Below are 18406 nucleotides of genomic sequence, written 5' to 3' on the forward strand. Positions count from 1 at the left end.
TGAAATTCACTTCTAAAGGGGGATCAACGCAATGCAGTCAGAAATAGTCATAGTATGTATTTGCATAGTGCCTTTCTAGTCATTTTGACCTCTCAAAGTGCTTTTACATTACATCCTCATTCACCCATTCACACAGGAGGAATCTAAATTGGAGACTATTCTTTCACACATGTTGGGATTCAGTGACTTGCCCAAGTGTCATGTCCAAGGACATTTCGACATGCTGACTCACAGGAGCCGGGGATCGAACCACCGACCCACTCTACCTCTGAGCCACAGCCACCCCATGCTGCAAAAATTCTGGAGACATTGCTAAGCAATGGGGACATTTTGGAGCAATGTCACTTGAGACAAATTTGTTTCAGGGATACAAGTCACTCAGGGTTGGTTCCAGCTTTGAAAATAATTCTCTCTTGACAGTGGAGGAGTTCAGGATTGTTCTTTGCTTGTACATAGATGATTTTAAGGTGGCTAAACCACTGGAAACCCTCAGAAAGAAACACAAACTGCACCGTAAATGTCACTCCTTTCTTCATTCCATTCAGCTTGCTCTGCTTTTCATGGCCAAAAACATTCAAGAATGTGATGGTAAAATTCTACATCCTCTCAGACAGACATATGCAAGAGTTATTGCAGGATTCTATGTCGGCGGCTGTGGCTCCAATCAGAAGATCGGCTGTTTGATCCCCGGCTCCTCCAGTCCATATGTCAAAGTGTTCTCGGGCAAGACACTGAACCCCAACTTGCTCATGGAGCATTTCTTTGGTGTGTGAATGTGTATAATAGAACAGTCTTGTCCAACTTAGATTCCACCTGTGTGAATTGGTGAATGTGGAAACAACCACATGTGTAAAAGCTCTTTGTGCAGTCAAAATGACGAGAAAGGCGGCATACAAGTACAGACCATTTACCACTGCTCAACAATATGGTGTGAGAGGAAGCTGCTGACTTAGTGAAAGCCTGGCTCCTGCTTCGCATCTCTTCAGTGTGTGAAGCTAGACCTTTAGCATGATCCTCTGTTCCAGATGTATTGGCCTTTTGCTTGAAGGCACAGATATCAAAGGGATACTTCTCACTTGAATCCCTGAATGTTGCCATCAAACAGTTTCTGTAGTGGTTTATCATAAGAATTTTTCTTCCAAATGAACAGCTAGAGGAAATGGTTATGGAAATTGAATACTTCTCTGACATCTGATTGGTCGTCACATTGACAGGGATTAAACTTTTTCTTAAACTTTTAAAGATTTTCATGAACTTAAAAGATGTAATGAAATTGTCAGTGTCCACAAGGTTTACAGAGGAGTCGTTGTTCTATCTAGATTGCAAGATCTCAGAAGATCATTTCAGAAAGAATGAAAATTACAGCCAAAGTACCACTACACTGAGCACTACGATCCATTGATTCAAACTTTTGGTCTATTATCTAATGTGTGGACGATGCATTCTGATGGAAACATTTTTCAAAAAAGTTCTGCTTGTAGCAGAACCACATTAATATTTGCCATTTTACTCTCTGCAGCCTAACAAAACACAGGCAAGTGACCTCACACACATCTTGGCCCCAGGGACTGTTTGACTTCACAGTGGGGGGCTGAATAAAGCAACTATAATTAGCCTTGTCCGGGGCATTGGATCCACCTTGTGGTACTCTATGACCCATATTACCAAATTTTAAAGGAATTTGGTGATTTTATCTTAAATCTTGTTTCTCATTCTGATAAGATCTTCGTTATTGGTTGTTTCATTATTCATTTGATTTAGGTCTCCAACTCTCTAAGCCCGAGATCACTAATAGGCAGACCCAGACGTTGTCCTATCCAGACCTACACTAATAACTGATAAATTATTGAGAGATATTAAATATTGACGGAGCATTTCTATGTTAATGGCGCAGCTTTTCTAGCCTTTACACCACTGATTTATGAGCCCTTGAAACTCAAAGACTAGTTGCATAAAATGTAAATAATCTCTCATGGCGGGACAAAAGAAAACAGTCAGAGAAAGAAGGAAGTCTGGGAAAAGTAATTTCACATGCCATGCTCTAAAAAGAGAAAAGCAGAATGCAAAAGCAGTTTTTAATCAAGGATGGACAGACTCTCATATGTTCATTCTTGCCACTGGCAGTTCAAAATCAGTATATCTCATATGTTCTCATACCCACTCAAATCTGATCTGAGGGCACAGAAAATAATTTATCTAAGAGCCTGATATGATCAATCCACTGTATTTCATTTTTAAATGCAGCCCTTATTTTACTTTAAATGAGAAACGAACATTATTGGTTCGTGTATTGTTGACACAGTTTTAGCAAAAATGCCCACAATCAACTGATCAGTTAAAGATGGAAAGCGAGTGAGTGAGGAAGAGAGAGTGAAAAATCAGTGGCCACTGGACAATAGTGGTTTTAACATAGTTTAATGTGTTGTACAGGTGATGTTCTCCTGCTTTGCCTGCTGCACCTCCATCAGTGATCTTGGCTGAGCTGCAGGGTGATCAGCTGGAACCACTGTCCGTTTTGTCTCCGACCAAGCACATGTCCCGGTATGGGGGCAGTGGCCAGTTGGGGACTCCTCCTCGCCACCCCCTTGATTGGAATGGACTGGAATGCTGACTTGCCCACAAAGCAACCAACTTCCACTGGAAGCTCCCATGGCAGCTGGCTGCTGTCAGTCCTTGCCAGTCCTTCTGTCAGCTGCTCCCACCAGCCCCCCCGCCCCCCCCATCTGCCTGTCAGAAAGTTCCAATGTGTAATGCCTCCGGAGGATTCGGATAGGCATTACAGCGAGCTGCAGGATCCCTGCTCCTCCTGCGACAAACACTATGATGTTGTGTCTAATTCCTTTCCTGATCGAGAGGCTCAGGGACTTTGCAGGCTGGATTTTCATTCTTGCCCATGCTGTCAGCTCATCAGGATGCTTGAGTTTTATTGTTGGTCTGAGCTTATGTGCTTTTGTCTGTGTTTGAGTGCCTTTGTTTGTGCTTATGCTTGTATGTTTTCTTTTAATATATTTTTTATATATGCCATCAACCTGTCAGGAACTCCAGATGAAAATTAGACTGGATGGATAAGTCTGGCACATTAACATGATGTTTACATGATGACATGATTCATGTGCATTGACCTTTCTTAAATTAATCAATTAACAGAAAAAATGTGATGGTCTACAAAGTGCTACATTCTAAACATCATCATCCTTCCTACCTATCTTTGAGTTGCCAAAACACAACCTTGAAAACTGACATTTCCGTTGCCACAAGTGGATATAGTCAGGAGACAAATGAAACATATTACCAGGGTTTCACAGAAATGTTCATTATGAACATTTTGCATCTTCGGAGATACAAAGAAAAATGTAATCTGGACATCATTATATTTTTAATGAAAGATATTTGCATTTCCAATTAGATAGGATTAATTAAATTAAAAGTTGTTAAGGCTTAAACATGAAAAATAACATGATTATTTACTTTATTTGATTATTTATTTTGTTTGAAGTTTTGTTATAACCCCATACCTTCTTCCCTGTTACATATTTACAAAGTTGATTAAATGTAGGCCTGACATAATTATCAATGTAGCTTCAATTGCAATGGAAAATGTTCATTAATGACAAAAAAAAAAAAAAACATTTGTGATGTATTTTCTCTTTTGTATTATCAAATAATTTGTACTGTTAAAACCAACCGTGATGTCCTGCATCATTTGGAGTCAGCCTCCCTGCTGTCACCACATTTCATTGGCTGATGCCAAAAGATGATTGTCTGAATGCCTGTTGACAGAAATGAACCTCAACAACCTTTCAATTTCAGCTTCATCATGTGATCGAAGCAGGATGAGCCCCAGCAGTGACACTATCACTCCCAAGGCAGAAAACCAATTTCTTTTCAGAGCTCAGCAAACCCAGATGCAATTTGATGAGGGGAGGATTTCTGAGAGTGAGTGTATGAGAGTTATTTACCTCTTTCTCAAATTATACTTTTCTGAAATTAACAATCATGTCAGCTTTTTTCTCTTCCTCTGTGGTTTCTGTCTCTCTTCTCTCTCACTCCACATCTCCTTTGTTACCAGCTGCCAGCCTCTGACATGACTAAATGATTCAGAAAAACTGAAAAATATACAATATAGACTCATATTTTCTTCTTCGATTACATAACACAAGTACTTATGTTCTAATAAACTTTGATCATTTGATTGACGTTTCTTGGAAATTACTTGTTAGGTATTCGTTATTTCTCCAAATGATGTGAAAATGAATGTCCCACTGAAGACACTTACAAGGTGAGAGGTCCCTGAAGAGGACGCTACACTGATAACAGCAGCTGTTGACGGCTGTCATACTGCTGTGGTAACTTGGTCGTGTTTGGAGTAAAGCTGCACTTACTAAGACAGCAGACTATGAATCATTTATTAATATAATACTATAAAAATGTACTATAAACCCATTTAATACCTGTCCATCAGTCTGTCCATTGGCCCAGACTGAAATAGGCTACCTATACTGTAGGCAGTGCTAGCAAGTGCTACCATGAAGTGTTGCTGCCCTGAACATTAACCCTATCAGCTGATCCGTGTCTTTTTATTTTCTATTTGCTTTCCATTTATTACAGTTTGTGCAGGAAAACATAAGTGTGTGATCTCCTCCACCAATTGCACACTTGATTGCTCCCATGGTTGGCGAGCACACACGTCACAGTTTCGTCAATTTCCCGCACTGTCAACTCTCACACACCGACTGTGAGACTCACACAACTACCACTTTTGTCACGCTCTCACGAGATGTGTCCATTTTCTCATATAATGAAAAACAACAGTCAGGATTTTTGACACTTTGGCCAATGAAAGGTTCATCTTGGAAGTGGAAAACCACTGTTTTGAGTTTTTGTGTTTTCTATTCTTTGTGTTATGAATTTATAATCCATGGTTAATAACTAGAGAACACATTTTAGGGAATGTCTTTAGTTTTGCACATTTGGTCACAAACCAAAGTATTGGACACGTTACTGGCCCAAGTTATTACAGTTCATCCTGAAGGAATGAAGGAATGTGAACCACATTTAAGCACAATCCATCCAATAGTTAGTGAGATATTTCAGTCTGGAACAAAACTAAAATCACTGACATGTCAGCAAAGCCACACGACTAGCATGGCTGCAAATTATCTGACACACAGTGAACCTGAGGGTTTTGGGGTCCCTGAGGATCTGGTGCTCTGGGACAGTTGCATGTTTTGCTCACTGGGCAATCCAAACCTAATCATCCGTAACTAGAGCTTCCCATAATGTGATTTAAACCAGGATGTTATATACACAGTACTGTACAGTCTTAGACAGATGTGACAAAATGCTGTAAAGTAAGAATACTTTCAAAAACATAAAATGTAATAGTGTATTTTTTATCAATTTACAAAATGCAAAGTGAGCGAACAGAAGAAAAATCTAAATCAAATCAATATTTGTGTGTGACCTCCATTTGCCTTCAAACAGCATCAGTTCTTTTTGGCATTTGTTGTTTTTGTATCTTTGCACTTTTATGGTTTTGTTTCACTTTGCTTTGAATTTCGTTGTATTTATTTACAATGACAATAAAAGGAATCTAATCTAATCTAATCTTCAGGTACACTTGCACACAGTTTTTGAAGGAACTCAGCAGGTCTTGGAGATCTTCTGTGGATGTCGGTTGCCTCAGATCCTTCTGTCTCTTCATGTGATCTCAGACAGACTGATGATGTTCGAGATCAGGACTCTGTGGGGGGGCCACACCATCACTTCCAGGACTCCTTGTTCTTCTTTACGCTGAAGATAGTTCCCAATGACACTGGCTGATTGTTTGGGGTTGTTGTCCTGCTGCAGAATAAATTTGGGGCCAATCAGACTCCTCCCTGATGATATTGCATGATGGATGAGTATCTGCCTGTATTTCTCAACACTGAGGACACCATTAACTCTGACCTAATCCCAAACTTCATCACCCAGAACATAAGAAACCTCCACCAGCTTCACTGCTGCCTGCATACACTCATTATTGTTCCACTCTCCAGCCCTTCAGTGAACAAACTGCCTTCTTCTACAGCCAAATATTTCAGATTTTGACTATTCAGTCCAGAGCACCTGCTGGCATTTTTCCTGCCTTTGTTGGTACATTACAGCCACCTTTTAGTCAACAGTGGAATTGTGTGAAGCCATTGACAGAAAGTAAATACTGAGCTATGATCACACATATAAATCCAGTGATGATAGAGAAGAAAGCCACGCTCTCAGTAGCTGCTATCTCAGCTTTTGACTGTACTTAATTTCGTGTGATTTGTTTGCTAAGCTACCTTGAAATTACACACTTAAATAGTAAATTGATTTATTATATTAAAGGCAACATAAATATTAATAGAATTCAGATAGACAGACACCAAGAAAAACAAAGATACTAAATGAAAGTATTTTTTTTCAACAGTTAGTAGTAAATCATTGTAATTAAAATGTACCAAGGCACTAAAAGAGTAAAAGAGATTTTTAATATCAATGAATGACTTCTCTAGGTAAAATAAAGTTCTACTGCAGAGTGCATTCTCATAGAGCTTTTCAGATTTCTTCATTTTCCTGTATGCACATTACATAATCGAAACCAACTGTGAATTACCATGTGGAATGGCATTAGGACACAACTTGTCATAGCTGAAAAAAATTATTGTTTGTTCATATGATTCTCTTTCTTTGCTTTTAGTTGTCTAAGCTGACAAAGCTTGATATGTTAGATATGTATAGATATGCTGGAGCAAACCAAAACAAATACACCAAAATTATTTCTAATGGAAGCGGACACATGAAGGCCTTTGTGGTCAAAAGGTTCATTGTCCTGGAAAACTTTTTCCAGAGCTTTCACAGTTGATGATGAATGTAGGGACAATCCATTTTTATGAGGCAGCAGCACGAAGAACAATAAAACCTCATTGGTGCAGCAACTCAAAGTGTCCAGTAGAGTGAGCTGAAACACTGATTACTGACTGACTGTCGTGATTAACTCCATTCTCAGTGCTGGTCAGGAATGTATGAGAGCAAATCACTGGTGTAAACGAACACAGACCATAATCTCTGTTACACATCAGCTATAACCTGGTTATTATCATATTTAGAATTTTTAAGCTACAGACAGCACATATAAATACATTTGTCCTCGTGATTCCTTCAGTGACACAGAGGTCATTCACCTCTGCATGAAAATAAAACCCTTTAACAAGCACACATAACAGCGCTCCCAGTGTGTTCAAGCTTTTGACCGATGAGTCACATACTCTCACAAACAGAAAAGACAAGGTTACTTCCAGGCTGTCTAAACAGTAACCGAGCAACGGGGTCAAAGACCTGAAATTTAATGATCTGAACTTTGTTTCAAAAGCTCTGTGGCTCCTTTGTGAAAGTAAGTCTCTATTTTAATCACCTGTAGATGTACAAATACATGATCAACTCACACAGGGCAGATATGAGACCATTAAACAGCTTTACAACACTCACATTAGCACATAATGTCATGCCCAGTGTACTGTGTGCTTATGTCACATTTAGTGTTGAGAATTAAAGCAGAGTAAGGAAATTATCTGTAGGCTCCTCCCCGTGAGCTCTGGAAAGCTGTTTTTTTTTTTTTTGCATCTTTCTGTCTGCTGAACAGTCAGACTTATCTCGGCCAGAGACTGCACATCATAGAAGTAAGTACAGGCACAAATAACTAACTCTGTTGATGTATATACCAAAAATACACATGACCACACAGCAATATGATGATTCAAACGATGAGTTTTGGCTGGTAAATAGTATTCATGTTTTTTGTATTTTTTGTAAAGGAGTTTCTGGAGGGTGGAATTCTTTTCAGTCGCAGCTCGTTAAACTTTTTTTTAACGGGCTTTGTATCATTTCAGTGTGGGTAGTGTATGCAAATAAACAATATTTAACTTTCCTCTGTGAGCTCCCCAGAGCTCCCTACTTTGTTTACCAGATTTATGGATCTATGTTGTTCGACTGAATAACTGACTCAACAATAAAAAATATTATTGTCAAGTCAGCTATTCATTCAAGCAACAGCCCTATAGCATAGAGAGACAGGAAAGTGGGAGTGAGAGGGGGAGAGAGAGAGATAGACAGATAGAGAGGATGACATGCAGCCGGGGCCGGATTTGAAACCACGTTTGCTGTGGTAAGAATTCTGCCTTTATGGTGAGCTACAAGGATTCTCCTCTTAGCAGCTGTTTTAAATGCTTTACATTCATTGGAAAATACCTAAAAGTGGGCAACTAGAGTGACTAAAGTCAATTTTTAATAAATCAAACTAGATAGATAGATAGATAGATAGATAGATAGATAGATAGATAGATAGATAGATAGATAGATTTTTATGGATGTAGAGTTAACTGGCCTGTGAAATGAGGCTCTCTCTTTTAGCCTGTTCCCTGATTCCTAAAATCTTTGCTTTTTTAATTTTTTTTTATTTCTTGCTACTTTTTTTTCTTTGGTGAAATAAAATGTACCAGATTGTGGACAAGGCTCAGATCTTCAGCTGTAACAGAGAGAGTGGTGTGTCATCTGCATAACGCCCAATAGAAATGGCATAATGTACAGACAGAAAAGAATTAAGACCAGGACTGCGCCTTGGGGTACACAACAAATATTTAGGGGCAGCTGTGGCTCGGAGGTAGAGTCATAGAGTGGGCCGTCCCTCAATTGGAAGTTCGGTGGTTCAGTCCACGACTCCTATGAGTTAGCACGTCGAAGTGTTCTTGGGTAAGACAGCGAACCCCATAGCTTCAGTGTGTGAACACCTTCCTCATGTCACTGCTTTTCATTCTTTGCAGATATGTTTGATGTGTGGATCTTGTTGTTTCCCATGCTCTTAGGTAAGTCAGTGCTTCATTCAGACACATTTAGAACAGATTTATATATTAGGGTGTCTTAATCTAAACCTGTCACTATCACAACACCTGCAGGGGCAAAGGCGTTCATGATCCACAACACCAAAAGCAGCATGTGTCTGGAGGACTCAGCAGCTGCAGGTCAAGTCCTGCTGAAGAAATGCAACGTGGTCTCAGAGTCTCAGCAGTGGATTTGGGTTAATCAGGGCATGCTGATGTGTGTCGCATCTTCTAAATGTTTGTCGGCCATGCAGAGAGAGCCAATCCAGACCCAGTCCTGCTGGGGAGCGGAGGTGAATGCTGCAGGGTTGATGTGGGACTGTGACAGGGACAGACTAATCAGCAGGGACACATCAATGCTGCTTTCAATAGATGACCAGCACCTTGTTCTAACACATGGCAGCAAACACTCAAAGTGGAAATCTCTGGATGAGGGGGACATCTGCCAGGAAAAACTCAGTAAGTCGTTGACAATTACAGGAAAAGAAGATTATCTATATTTCATATTTGTATTAAGGGTTTCCAGACTGAACTGAGCAGAAATGTGCATTTAATGTGTTTGTGTCCACCTAATGAATATAAGTCCAATATTCACTCTCTTTTAGCTCTGTTTTTAGTCTCCACCAACTCTTTAGCTGCTTAACTCGCCACTAAGTTCACCAGCTAGTCACAAACAACTCTCACACCTTTTTCTCTGATGTGTGTTGTTGGCAAAAACTGCTATGAAAGTGAAAGTGAAAGTCAAAAAGTGAAGAAGTAAAGAGTTGACAACTGAAAAAAAGTTTCAGATTTACTTCGGTCGTGAAAATACTGACAACATACTGTTTCCAGCATATTAAACTGTTTAGACAGAAACTGAGCAGTGAGGTAACTTGGTTTAACAAAAGGTTTTGGAGACATTATCTAGCATAAGACTGATGGTAGTAAAAGGTAAGTTTAGTGTATATTATGTCACAATGTGTGTAACAAAGGGTGCTGCTAATTGTGTTTGTTCTTCCTTCAGGATCCAGGAGGGCATCTCATGATCCTGAAGAGTTTGGGGAACAGACAGGCGAGGTGGCAGCCATGACTGAGGAACAGAGACAGTTCCTCCGCTGGTTTTATCGCACAGAGGACCGTAAGTGCTGCTGCTGCACCTGCTCTAACTTCATCCAAATACAGATACAGCCAAATATGATATGACAAAATTAAAGCTGGCCCACAGCCAATGAAGCATAAAATGCATGATGTAAGCAAAAGGATAACATTAAGCAGTGTTAGACAAATATTACTTAAATCAAGCAGGCATTACATAGATATATTGAATGTTAAATAAGCAACGCATCTAGTACACATGAAACAACACATGAATCACACAGAGAGCTGCACAAGACAGACAACCACAATCTATAACGCATGCAAGTACAGTTATTGGAAAAAAATGTGAGAGAAATATACAAACACACCGCCATCGGCAAGATGGCAGCAACAGAGAGGAAGTGGTTCGTAGTGCTGACAGATTTGGCTAGCAATGAGACACTTTTTAAAATAAGAACTAAATGACAGGTGTGTGTTGAGTTCTTTGATATGCGTGGGAATATTGTTCCGCTGACTGACTAAAGACAGTTTTCCTAACTGGAATAATGCATAGACTCATATCTCCTCTTGTGATTCCATATGAGTTTGTTCTTATGCTAACAAAATCTCTCACTGGGGGGAAAAGCTCTCACTGGGGGGAGGCACACAATTTAGATGCTTAACTATTCCCAGTTTAGGAGATTATATTTCCTTAGAATTGCACAATCATGGAAATTACTCCTAGGTATTTGAATTATCTTAAGGTCTGTAACTTTTCTCCCGAAAACATCTGGTTGTACAGGCATTTGTCATCTTAAAGAACATAATGACAGCTTTAAACAGATTTAATTGCAGACAACACTGACGCTGTCATATGTTGGGACATTGACCGTGGAGTTTGTGAGTTTGGCAGCAACTTTTGTTTTCGCGCATGTATGTACATACAGTACAGTGTCATCAGTATACATATAAAACCTCAGGATAAACAGATGGCTGTCACGACCAGGACCGACAAGACAAAGGAACCCACTTGCATGACTCAAGTGACAAAAACACTTAAACAAAGGCAGGGGAAAAAAACAGGGACAATGGCAAAACACTAAGGCTAAGCTAACAAAAGGCGACTCCGTGAAAAACAGGAGCGAACAGACAAAACAAAAATACTCAGGCCAAAAGGCACTCAAAACTAGAAACATGATACAAAGTAACTGAAAAAACTAAGCTAGACTAATCTCAAAGTGAACAACAGATGGAGCAAGGCAGAGTTTGAAACAAAGTACACAACTGAAAAAACCAAACCTCACAAATGGTACTCTAACAATAGAATAAGAACAAGATAGCGCAGAATAGTAAGACAATGGACATGACGAACTGGCACAGGACAGGGAGAAGCAGACAATAAATACAAGGTAATGGGGAACAGGTGGAAACAATCAGGGAGGGGCTAGACAATCACAGACAGCAGGAAGTAAACATAACTGAAACGAGAGGGAAACAGGGTTACTACAAAATAAAACTGGAAATGACAAGACAAAAAACGGAACTTAACAAAATACAGGATCATGACAATGGCAAGTCATTAGTATATAAACTATAAAAAGAGTGAACCCAGTATGGATCCTTATGGGACACCCATGAAAGAGCCTTTGTGTTTATGGTTTTGAAGTGCATTATCTTCACCTTATGGTGGTTGTCTCCAGCTGTCATGGGCTCATCACTGCCACCTATTCATACTTGATAGTTATTGAGAACTGCAGTTATAGTGGCTTTTTTTTTTTTATCCCCATGGGCTCACTGTTGCCCCTTGTAGCCTCTACAAGGGGCAACAGTGAGCCCATTCCACACTCAAAAAAAAAAAGTTTGTCACAAAGGTGGGATTTGTGATTTATCAGAGGATGCATGTTTAAATACACTCCTCCAATAACCTGCTCAAAAGCAGAATACTCGTATACATGTACTAACTGCCTCTTGCTGTTAATTATTGTAAAGCACTGCAGCAATATTATCCTATTCTTCTTCCTATTTTAGCGACTACTTGGAAGTTTGTATTGCTGGGACTGGCATTCGTCTGCCTTCTTCTTGGTTTTCTGCTGCTGGGAATGGCAGCCATGGCTAACAAGTATGACTTGTAGTTATATGAAGTTATATAATGACATTTTCATTGCAACACTTGTATAGAAGTATATGATATTGATATCCTACTGGCTTCTTGGTGACATAGTTTTCTTTTCCTTCAGGAACAGAAAGAAGATTGCAAAGTACAAGGCAGCTGCTGCTATGGCTCAGAGGAGTGAAGGTGAGGAGTTTCAGGTCATTACAGTTGTCAAAGATGACAGCAGCAAACCATCACCGTCACATGAAAGGCTGCTGCAGGGACATGAACCTTCCATATCCAACGGAGAGGTGAGCGAGCTGAAAGCAGGAAACATAGTCGTCACATGGAAAGACGGCAACACTTCCTGCCTGTACTCAGATTGTGCTGCAGAGGAGGAGAAACAGGAGGAGAAACAGGAGGAGAAACGGGAGGAGAAACAGGATGAGAAACAAGAGGAAAATCAGGAAACAGTGGCTGAGCTGGAGGCGGATGAGGCAGGGAAGATGTGAGGAATTCAGATTACAGATTACAACAGGTGTGAATAATTTCAGTTTGTGACGGTTTCAGTTTTATCATGCTCCCCCAGAGATGTTTATGAAGATTTGAAGTTTCTGAACTTTCTTTTAATACAGAACCAAGACACACATTTCACCCTATTTCCTGTCGTTGTGCAAGACTATGCTAACTGTCTCCTGGCTGTAGCTTCACATACCTGTAAACCTAATATGCCTATTTGCCACAGCGCCACACAGATCTTGAGCCAGTGGACGTTTAACTTAGTTTAGCATATACACTGCAGGCAGGGGGAAACAGCAAGCCTCACTGCATTACAAAAACAGGTCCACCAGCAGCTGTAAAGATAACCAATGAACACATGGTACCTTGTTTGGGGCAGCCGTGGGTCAGACGTAGATTGACGGTTTGATCGGCTCCTCCAAGTCTGCATGTCGTAGTGTCCTTGGGCAAGACTCTGAACCCCAACTTGCTCCTGAAGCAGCTTCAGTGTGTGAATGTGTGAAAGAATAGTCTCCTCCACTTTCCTCCTGTTTGAAAACTGTGATTTGGTGAATGAGGATGTGATGTAAAAGTGCTTTGTGTCGTCTAAATGACTAGAAAGGTGCTGTACAACCAATGCACATTTCTGTTTCCATTCACATTTCTCTTACAAATGAGATATTACATGTTCATTAGGCAGCTTTAAAGGTGTTGGTAGGCCTACATTTTAACTTTGGACAGAGCTAGCTGTTCATTCTTCATGCTAAGCTAAACTAACTGCCTCTCCTTAATGCACAGACATAGGAGTGATATTGATTGTCTCAGCTGTCTCGGATAGAAAGCAAATAAGTGTTTTATCGAAAATGCTGAAGTTTTCCTTTAATTTTACCTGTCTGGTTACACGCTGTAAGAACATGATTTGTACTTCTGTTATCTGTGAAATTAAAATGATGTCAGCAGATGTTTGCTTTTTTCGTATCTATACAAGATTATAAACATGACACAGTCCAGATGTATGCTTACTGATCATTAACTAATAAAACCACTCTCTGGAATGTTTTCCTTTAAGATGTGGTGGATATGAATGAATCACGCAGAGTAGTTTTCATCCCAACTTGCTCCTGAAGCATGGCTTCAGTGTGTGACTGAGTGTGAAAGAATAGTCTCCGCCAAATTACATTCCTCCTGTATGAATTATGTGTGAATGGGTGAATGAGGATGTCATGTAAAGCGCTTTGAGTAGTTGAAATAACTAGAAAGGCGCTATACAAATACAGACCATTTACCATATGGTTATGTTGATGACACCACCAGTTCTGTATGTTTAATGTGTTGATGACTGCAGTACTGTTGGCTCTACCTGCCTCCATAATTAGATCAAAGTGCTGTGTTTCTATTTTGTCACCATCCATGTAGCTCCCTCATCTCTGTTGTAACTGATAGGTATTAAACTCACAAGCTAATGTTGCTTCTCTCCAAAAACTGTTAATTGGCTTTGAATCGGCTCCTGGGCCAGCACATCAACTGACTTTTGTAAATGATTCAGATGCTTGAGATCCTTCAGTAAGAAGAGAGAAGATCTTTGATGCACGTTGCTCCCAGCTGGATCCTAAACTTCAGGAACTCTCTTCTCTTTGGTTTCTAATCTAAGAGTCACTGGCTCTGTTTCAAGGATTTTAATCTGTCACAGATTAGATTCTACATTCCTGGAGATGAAATATTTACTGCTGCTTTATCAACTTAACAGGATCTTTCTGATCTTATCTGCTTAACACTTGATTATTATTTTCGTAATTTATGTATCTTAATATCAGTTTGTGGTCTGTGTTTTTGCAACACACACTGGAAGGCAGGGTGAACAGCACGCCATATCCTCCTCCTGGCTGCATCCCACCGCCTCCCTTATCTCTTTACTGTGTCTTTTGTGCATCTTCGTAGTATTGTTGCGATCGACCGCACACATGGAAATAACAGAGCACATTTTTAATGACATCCACATTTAGCTGTAAATTCAAAACTGTCGATACACTGTTTGTCCACAGTGAAACTCCAGAACAACATAAGAACAGGTAAAACTGTATCACAGTCAACACACACAGACAGGTGAAAAGACAGACGGGAGAGGGAACAGACAGATGAGGAGAGACAGACAGCCAGATGATCAAATCATTATTTTTGACATAAACATAAATCCATGTTGATGACAGCAGCTGTGCTCTGTCATTGTATTTACCCACATTTAAACTGATGGATGGCAGAGACAGTCAGAGGTGACTGTGGTGTCTATGGTGACTGAGAGCTCAATGAACTGCGCATTACAAAAACACATTCAAATAGACAAAACACAAGCTAATAAAACATCTTTCTCATCTTGAACACAACGTTCAAGCCATAATTTGTGGCTTACGAAGTCCTTGAAGTTTGTCCGTGTGCCATCCATTTATTTTTGTACCATGGACTGACTTTAGCTACGGCTCATTTGACTTATTTTTAAGGAGATTTTGTGTTTATGACAGATATTAATCTTTACTATTAGCTTCCCCAGTATTGACAGCCTCAGTGTAATGTGTACTCTCCGCACATGTGCAGAAGTCCAGTGACACATGATGATACACGGTCCCGACTTCATCAGTCACAATTTGTGGCAACAACAAGCATGTCCAATTGCCGTCAGCACTAGTGTCCACTTACCTTGTCATTTTCTGAATTTGCATTGCATTTCTGTATTGCATTTTGTGTGTATGTGCCCTGACCTCTCAGGGCCACTGTAGTTGTCTTTTTAACTTTACTGTCACACAGTCGACCCTCAGAGAGTGTTCTGTTTCCCCCAAAACACTGAAAGTTTAATACACAGCTCTGCTTTTAGGATTAGGCTTAGGCTTAGAGTTAGAATTTTAACGTGACTATACTCTCTGCAGGAACAGATGAAGTTGTATTGAGAATGTGGAAACAGAGCTGAGAGGGCAGTTGAGACCCCGCCCACTTTCACACCTCCTGGCCAATCACTGCATAGACATGTGTGACGTCAGATTGTCTGTAAACTGAAATAGAGTTTGAGATGGTTCAACAAGTACTTTGTCTGACGCAGGCTGAGGCCTTGAGCCCAAGGGAATACGTGCTAATGTAAGCAACAGCAAAGCAAAACAGGAGGTGCTGTGACCAAGAGGAAGATGTGTATGTATTCTTTTACCTTTACATTTCAGCAGTTTCCTCCCTTGTTTTTATCATTTCATTTTGTGACCTCCAGCATCTGTAATATTGTGCTGCATTACAGATGCGTGACAAATGAGAGGGAAAAAGTAAAAAGTGTCTTAGTGAGGTTTAGAGCCCTGCTCACTGGCTTTACGTCTGTTTAACTCTCCTGGAGGGACATTTTCTCATTAGTTGTCTTGATGATGGAGGTAGAGAGCGTGTCAAACACATCACTCCAAAATGTTCCGCAGGGATTGAGATGTGGTGCTGTACTGTGAAGGCCATAGCACTTAGCAGAGGTGGGAGAAGCTGAGTAAAAGTCTCATTCATTTTTTCCCATACACAATGTTTGTGATTCACAGTTGGAACTCTTCTTCCGCTTGAATCAGCATGAAGCTCTCCTGGTTAAATCTTCAAAAATATCTGGGTCTTTGATAGAAAGTCAAAGAAGTCCATGGACATGAAAATTGAAAGAAAGGACTCAACCACAACTCCCAAGGTGCAATTGAGCAGGAAACATTCTATCGGAGAGCTCAAAGTGTTCTCTGCTGATGCAGGATGGGAAAGTAAAAATTTTAGATTTTTCAATTTGCAGCTTGAATGAATTCACTTTGGTTTTAAGTTTTGGATGAATGCAATAAGCATGGCTGCATGTTTTGTTAAGCTGCAACAATGAAGTATCTCCATGGCAACATGCACCAAGGTCTATGGGCATTGTAGTAATGACATTGTCGTGACATTTCTCAGAAACAAGTTGAAGTAATTGAAGCTGGTTGTCAGAAGATAAACCTGTATGATGATGACAGGATGAGCATGAACCTCCATTGTGAGCTGATAAACTTCTAAACTTCTTGTTCACATGACCTCTGACCTCGCACAACAGGACATAAGGACTTAAGACCAGGACCAGGTTCCTGTGGATCCTGGTACTGGTCCTGCTGATGTGGTTCTCTGGTTCATGAATCACTGCTGCGGATCGTCGGCCACTCGTCATGTTTTTCAATAATACCATACTGCTAATCTATTAGTCACATTCCTATTGTTAGTGCTATAGTCACTGCTAGTACGTTGGTTGCTGTTTGTGTTGTCTCTCTCCCTCTCTGTCTCTCTCTCTCTCTCTCTCTCTCTCTCTCTGATTGATTGATTGATTGATAAAGAGGACTTAAAATGTATTACTTGTCAGTAGCTTTGCTCTCTAATCTATTTTTTTTATTGCAATATGGAAAGTTTTGCTCTCAAAAAAATGTTTGACTGCATGATAAACACACAATAGTAACTTCATACATTCCAGAATGCCACCTGAAAAGTTCACGGCACAGTGAACTCATGAAACAGAACAAAGGAACTGACTTTGCTTTGTAGAATTGAATTTACATTTATGAATATGTTATATTTAATGAACAGTAGTGACGTTTTGACATGCTGAGTTTTATCAAACATAGAAATAGACAGTAGAAAAGTACTGTCAGAACTGGGCAGTAAGTATGGAGAAAATTAATGTTAGGATTTTTCATTCCCCCCCAAATAGATGATGCCGTCTTGATGAGCTGTTGCATTGTATCCACCTGTACATACAGGAGCCTGGTCAGTTTGCAGGAGACCCTGTCTGTAACTTTAAGAATGTCTTGTTCCCTGGACAGAACAGTCATTAAGAGCTGAAATGGTGATGTGTTAGAATCAGGACTGGTTTATTGAAAGAGCTGTACTGCCACTGTGTTTGAAAAAAAAAAAGTAGAAATGTTCACACTATAACGAATGAGGCAAGGAGTGCAGGCAGACAGATAAACACACTTATTGTATAAAAACCATAAAAAACATTGCTAACAACCAGCAGCATTACAATTAGTGTCATTAATATCATCGTAAAAGTATCTATTGATTTATTTATTTTTGTATTGATTTAGACTCCATTTCAACAACAATAAGATCACTGCTTTATTGCATGTGCTTATAGTGTGTGTCACAGAGAGAAATCAGAAATGCTGCAGTATGCTCCAACAGTCATTCTACAAATGCAATACAAAACTCTACATATTCAACACTCATACTCATACAGGGAAGCTACAGATATAGAAATACAACAGTGCTAGTCAAGCCTGTCCCCTATTTTCTTTAAATTTTTTAGTTTTCATTCATTATTCATTACATCTGAAGCACATATGAGCTTTTAAAATCCAGCTGTTCACAAACGGATTAAAATGAGTTTCAGTTTCACTTTCCCAACAGCAGACACAAAAGAGGACAAAAGAGTAAATTATGCCTAAATGTATGTAGACGCAGCAGGGATAACATTAAGTAAGAAATGTTGCTCTACAGGAGAATACACATCTGAAAGCAATACAGAAGCCTGAGAGCCCTCCTGCATTACACTTTGAATTGTCACCTGGTGCCTGAATTCCATGTTTTCTTTTTCCAAAAAACATTCCAATGACAATTCTGCCACGAATTGATGCAGAAAAGTCACACGTTGGTGCATAAGATCTTGAAATGAAGCCTCTGCCCTTCCACAACACTGCAATCTCATCAAAGCATTCCGGAAAGCTTCTGTATCAATTTGTTTCTCTGCTCATGTCCTCATTTCTTTTCCCCTTCATGTTGCCACCAGTCTTTATACCATCCAGTTGTTCATGTTGTTGTAGGACTCACTCATCGGTGACATAAAGAGCGAGGTATGCAT

At 39.9% G+C, this 18406-nt stretch overlaps 1 protein-coding gene across 1 annotated transcript; it reads left to right on the plus strand.

Annotated features, from left to right (window-relative positions):
- The first annotated feature begins 7629 nt into the window (after positions 1 to 7629).
- On the plus strand, positions 7630 to 13605 carry LOC139201680 (uncharacterized). The gene is made up of 6 exons (XM_070831073.1): positions 7630 to 7694; positions 8835 to 8876; positions 8967 to 9350; positions 9895 to 10008; positions 11976 to 12066; positions 12185 to 13605. The coding sequence occupies exons 2-6, from the start codon at positions 8837 to 8839 to the stop codon at positions 12549 to 12551; spliced, it is 996 nt and encodes a 331-aa protein (XP_070687174.1). The 5' UTR covers positions 7630 to 7694; positions 8835 to 8836; the 3' UTR covers positions 12552 to 13605.
- Positions 13606 to 18406: the final 4801 nt, after the last annotated feature.

Source organism: Pempheris klunzingeri, chromosome 1 (assembly GCF_042242105.1).
Source record: "Pempheris klunzingeri isolate RE-2024b chromosome 1, fPemKlu1.hap1, whole genome shotgun sequence".
NCBI classification, from domain to species: Eukaryota; Metazoa; Chordata; class Actinopteri; order Acropomatiformes; family Pempheridae; genus Pempheris; species Pempheris klunzingeri.

Excerpts from the sequence above, each read along its gene's own strand:
- LOC139201680 (XM_070831073.1), top strand. The coding sequence starts at position 8,837 with ATGTTTGATGTGTGGATCTTGTTGTTTCCCATGCTCTTAG. Across the intron at positions 8,877-8,966 it reads GTTGTTTCCCATGCTCTTAG|GGGCAAAGGCGTTCATGATC; the intron begins GTAAGTCAGTGC and ends CAACACCTGCAG. Across the intron at positions 12,067-12,184 it reads ATGGCAGCCATGGCTAACAA|GAACAGAAAGAAGATTGCAA; the intron begins GTATGACTTGTA and ends CTTTTCCTTCAG.